Raw genomic sequence first — 6,008 nt, 5'->3', positions numbered from 1 at the left:
ATTCCCAGTAACTTTTTAAAATTAGGAAAAAATGCCATTCGTTACAGCACACAAAGTAATCAAGGAAGATAATGAGTGAAAACTAAGGTGACAGCCAAGGATTTTTTATATGCTTGTGATTTTAGAGCTAAAATGAACCCATATTTATTAATTATTGTGAAATTGGAAATAATTCTGCTAAGAGAAAAGTCAGGAAAACTGATATTCTATCTTCGATCATGGTAACATTACTTGACCTATAGGCAGTTTAGATCCAAATTGTTGCATTTGTTTAAATTTTAATTATGTGTTTTTTTTCTCACTAGAATTTTAGAAAACTTAGGGTAAGAGTCATCTTTTTTCATCACTATATCCACAATATGTGTCATAAGATACATAAGTATAACCTGAATGAATTAATTGTACATTAGAAAGTCCTTTAACAATTTAACATGAACTGTTAATTATTAGAAATGAAAGTCAGTGTATAATACTCTCTATGGGGTTTTGTAAAATGCTATTGCTTATGACTTGTGTAGTGCAAAGTGGAGATGTAGAACATTATTGCAGCAGATTTCATTTTGCTTCTCTATTTCCAGAAACTCTAAAGTTATTTCTGGACCCTCAGAGTAAAACTCAGTTCTATAGAAAGTTGAACTCTCACCAGTTTACCATAATCCATCATTTTCCTGATATTATTTTATAGTTTCTGTTCTCTGGTTTTTGTTATTCACTTTTAGAGTTATTTAATCTACTTAAAAATACCTCTGAACAAGAGATAATAATAATTGTAGGTACCTCATAAAGTTGTTGGCAGGATTAAATGAGCCAATACATAGAAAATAATTAAAATAGTCCTGCAATATAATTGCTATAAATCTTTATTTCATCTTCTGCTCTCCTCCTCTTATTACTTTTCCCCATTATTATCATACTTATTAATATCATAAAAATGCTGTATAAAAATGGGTTTCTAATATTTTCAAATATTTACATGGTTACTTATATTTTACTTTCAAACTCTTGGTTATTGTGAGAATTTGATTTGACAGAAATGCCAAGTAGAATCACATTTCCTAAGAACATTCATATCTAGTACCTGGTAAGAATGAATAGTTCCCAGGTCCACATCTATCCTGACACTTACATCATCAAACTAAATGCCTTAAGTCTCTTCCAAAGCTAACCACCCCTTTTCAAAATCATAATCGTTCACCCAGATTTTCTACTTCATCCGAATACACGTGAATAAAATGCTTTAATTTTCAGAAAACTATGAAGCAATATTCAGCTTTATCAAATTTATTGAATACAACGTGGTGGAAATAAAAAATGCATGTTTAACTATAATGAAGGAAAGAGGGTGTTGAGAGGATATGTATAATAGAAAGCATTTACTGTAACTTGATTTTTTAAAGCCTTATTAATACTTTCATTTACCAGAGAAAAACATAACCTTTTGGATGGTGCCCTTAAAGGCTTGCTTCACTTGCTGGTTCCTCAGGGTGTATATAAACGGATTCATCATAGGAGCAATGGAGGTATTGAGAATAGCTACTCCTTTGGTCAACGGCGCTCTTTCTTTTGCAGAGGGATTAGCATACATGAATATGCAGCTTCCATAGGAAATGGAAATGACAATCATGTGGGAGGAACATGTAGAAAATGCCTTTTTTCGCTGACTAGCAGAAGGAAGTTTCAAAATTGTCCTAATGATAAACATGTAGGATAGAATGATTAATGCCAAAGTGAAAAGCAGAATTACTATTGCAGAGTAAAAACCAATCGCTTCTAGGAGCCATGTGTCTGAGCAGGATAATTGCAATAGGGGGAAATAGTCACAAGCAAAGTGATCAATGACATTGGAGCCACAGTAATCTAACTGGAGAAAAAGAATAACTGGTGGGAAGATATTTAAGAACCCTGCCAACCAAGCACAAAAAACAAGCAATATGCAAACTCTCTTGTTCATGATGGTCATATAATGCAGGGGTTTACAGATGGCTACATAACGATCATAGGACATGGCTGTTAGAAGGTAAAATTCAGTTATACCCATAAAGATGAAGAAAAATAACTGAGCTGTACAACTATTGTATGAAATCGTTTTGTCTCTGGTGATAATGGTGGCCAGAAATCTAGGGATACAGACAGTTGTAAAAGTTATTTCTAATACAGAAAAGTTCCTGAGGAAGAAGTACATGGGAGTCTGTAGATGGGAGTCCACTAAGGTGAGAGTGATGATGGTCAAGTTTCCAGTGACACTTAATATATACATGATAATTAAAAAGAGAAAAATCACAATCTGAAACTCCGGGTCATCTGATAGCCCTAGAAGAATGAATTCTGTGGGTGCTGTGTAGTTTTTCATTGCAGATCTTTATTTTCTCCTTTAGAAGAGAAAGTGTATGTTTCCCCTACAGAATGTTAAAAAAAATTAAAACTGTTGAAGACAGGCATAACATTTAAAAAATATACATAATTAATGAATAATCTATAAAATTTTAAGGGTTCCCCATTAGCAACCCTCTGTGGTTTCCAATCTGCCTTTCATTCCAGTAACAAATAATATAAGAAGTGAAATATCAGTCTTTCTTCACTGAAAATACATTATTACAGGCCATGAATAAAAAATTATGATGCTAACATTTAAACAGAAGCCACTTCTTCTAATATTTCTTCAAAACTAACCTTCCAGTTACTTAAATCAATCTGGAATGTAGAACAATCTAAATATAGAGTTTAAAAATTTACTGATGTTATTTAGTTCTATCTTGAAGTGTCATATTTTGAGAAACTCAGTCTCATATAGGTTAGGAGACTTTCCTGAGGTTAAACAACTCGTCACCACAGTAAACCATCTCACTTTAGAAAAAATAATGCATGTCTATTCCTGGGATAGACAGTTTTGCTGGCATCGCCTCCTGGTATTACTTATGGGCTTGGTTGATGCTAGCGCCTTCCCTGATCCACTTTTTTTTTCTTTTTTAGCAAAAAGATGAGAAGAATAATAAAGGAAAAAATCTGTTGAAAAAACAAATAATTGCCTAAAAACATTTTAATTCATATCATATACAATTTGGTTTTATTTGTTTTGTAGTTTTTTCTTTTTAAAACAATATTGTTATAGCAAAGAAACAAGTAGATGGTCAAAATAAGACTTAATGGGAAATAAGTATTTCAAATAGCAAATGCCTTTTTAAAATCCTATTTCTATCACAGCATAACATCCAAACTTATTTAGAAAAATGAACAAACCAAGAGTTACTGCTGTGTTTCTGCTTTGGGACTACATTTATAGTCTTCTCAGTAATAAACAACCATAAAACTTTTACTACTCTAAGGGCTGTAAGTCCACAATCATATGTGCAAATAATCTTTTAAAATATGTAAATAAAGTGGAATAATATGTATGAAATTTAAAAGTAACAAACTTACTTACTCCTTGGTTTTTCTCAGTAATTTTATCTCAAATTCTACCATCTAGCTTTCTTAAATAACCATGTAATTTCAGAGCTGGAAAATCGATTTATCAATTTATTTGGTTTCTTTTGGACTTGTAAAACAAATGTAGTTATTTTTCATGGCTTTTAGACCTTACAGTTCTCCCCTAGAATATAATATTTGACCCACAATACTCTTAATTCCTGATATTGTAAAATTGTTGGAACATTTTATTATGTTACAATGAATTCCTGCTTTTCCTCTCTCTTACCCAAGATCCATTTATAAACATAGTTATACCTGGATTGGTTAGTAAAGTAGTCTTCCATTTTCTCCTTTCCATGTAATACACAAACACTTGTTAAAACATTCTTCTTTGAATTTATGAAAACATTTAAAATAATATTTTAAAACCTTATAATTATATATTCATAAAATTTAATTAATACTTCCCTTAGGCTTCAGACAATGTTACATTTTCCTGAAAATGCTGATTTGAACAATAGAAAATAAGGAATATCCCTCTCTATGTATGCTACACAAATGGAGTTAGATTTATTTTATGTGTCTTTCTTGTTGGCTCATGGGAATTCATTATGTAAGCAAGGTGTGCCAAGGTGAGGCATCAGTAGAAAATACAGATGAATCATTGGTATTAGTCATTTTATAAATATTGATAAGAAAGTATAAAAACATAATTATTAGTGTAAAGGAGGCAAATATATAAACCACATGTGATAATGAATGTGTGAAACTTTGATTTAGAATTTGATTATTCTGCAACTGTACTAACCCATACATTTCTTCCAGAAAATCTGGACCTATCTTCAGGAGAATTAGCATACTTATATAAGCGTATCTCTTGAATTTTGGCAACCCAGAAAAGAGACTTTTCTATTTCACCGAGATAGTAGAAAACACAGCTTTGGATTTCCAGTTTGACTTAATTGTCTTCTGAAACGGACAATATTAAGGACCTATGGGGAGTTTTATGCCTGTATTGGTCCTTTGAATTTTTTTTTTTTTTGAGATGGAATCTCACTCTGTTGCCCAGTCTGGAGTGCAGTGGCACGATCTTGGCTCACTGCAAACTCTGCCTCCCGGGTTCATGCCATTCTCCTGCCTCAGCCTCCTGAGTAACTGAGACTACAGGCACCTGCCACCACTCCCGGCTAATTTCTTGTATTTTTAGTAGAAACGGGGTTTCACCGTGTTACCCAGGATGGTCTCGATCTCCTGACCTCGTGATCCACCCGCCTTGGCCTCCCAAAGTGCTGGGATTACAGGCATGAGCCACCATGCCCGGCCGGTCCTTTGAATTTAGGGAAATCCTTCCCAAGTCCCACTACCAGTGTCAGAGCAATATTTGCTAAAAGTTGCATTTCTTTGACTAGTATTAAAAGAAAAGAAAACAAAACAAAACAGATACTGGCAAGCATAGGGAGAAAAGGGAATGCTTCTTAACTATTGGTAGGGATGTAAATTAGTGCAACCCCTATGGAAGACAATTTGGAGACTTATTAATGAACTAAAAATATAGCTACCATTTCATCCAGCAATCCCACTTCTGAGTATGCAAAGGAAAATAAACCACTAAATAAAAACGATATTTGCATTCGTTTGTTTATCACAACACTATTTACCACAGCAGAGTCATGCAATCAATCTAAGTGTCCATCAACAGATGACGGATAAAGAAAATATGGTATATATATGCATAAATTATATACCATGGAATACTACTCAGCCATAAAAAGAATAAAATAATGTCTTTTGCAGCAACATGGATAGAACTGGAGGCCATTATCCTAAGTAACATAACTCAGAAGCAGAAAGTCAAACACCATATGTTCTCACTTATAAGTGGAAGTTAAACAATGGGTACACGCTAACATACAGAGTGTAATAATATAATCTGGTTAAATGCAAAAAGCTTCATAAAAATCAGTTTAAACTTTTCTCAGATTTCACCTTACGGATTAGTACTTTGGAATTGTCTTATGATATTCCTATACTTAGTACAGAATTGTTTCCTTGGAGTCCTCAGCGGGGGAAAATGACTTTTAATTTTTTTTCTAACAGAAATTGAAAATAGTAATGATCCAAATTACTCTCAAAATCTGTAGGTTTTCAGATATGTTCTATTTATATTCCAAGTGTCTCTATTTGTTAACTAGCCATCTGTAGTTGAAGATAATTTTTAACTTAAAAATCAGAAGTTCTCCTGAAAAGTAGGACATTAAAATGTTCTTATGAAAACCATAACAACATTAATTTATAATTTGTGGGACTAATGGAGCAACCTATGGGTTTTGGATTATAAATGTAATTTAGCTACATACAATATTGTGACTTTGAACAAATTATTTAATATCTCTGAATTTTAGCTTTTTTCATTTTTTAAATCAAAATAATATTTCATGGAGATATTGTGAGGAAAATTTTAAATATAAAGTGAAAACAAATTATACATAATTTTACAGTATGGTTGATCCTTGAACAACATGTGTTTTAATTGCACAGGTCTACTTCTATATGAACTTTTTTTCAATAACTATATTGGGAAAACTTTTGGAGATTTGCAA

At 32.4% G+C, this 6,008-nt stretch overlaps 1 protein-coding gene across 1 annotated transcript; it reads right to left on the bottom strand.

Annotated features, from left to right (window-relative positions):
• Window positions 1-1,411: 1,411 nt before the first annotated feature.
• On the bottom strand, window positions 1,412-2,350 carry LOC112635347 (olfactory receptor 6C3-like). The gene has a single exon (XM_025403450.1). It carries the CDS (start codon window positions 2,348-2,350, stop codon window positions 1,412-1,414), a length of 939 nt encoding a protein of 312 aa, XP_025259235.1.
• Window positions 2,351-6,008: the final 3,658 nt, after the last annotated feature.

Source organism: Theropithecus gelada, chromosome 11, assembly GCF_003255815.1.
Source record: "Theropithecus gelada isolate Dixy chromosome 11, Tgel_1.0, whole genome shotgun sequence".
Classification (NCBI taxonomy): Eukaryota; Metazoa; Chordata; class Mammalia; order Primates; family Cercopithecidae; genus Theropithecus; species Theropithecus gelada.
The sequence above is the reverse complement of the archived record's forward strand: the minus strand, read 5'-3'. Positions and strand labels throughout refer to the sequence as shown.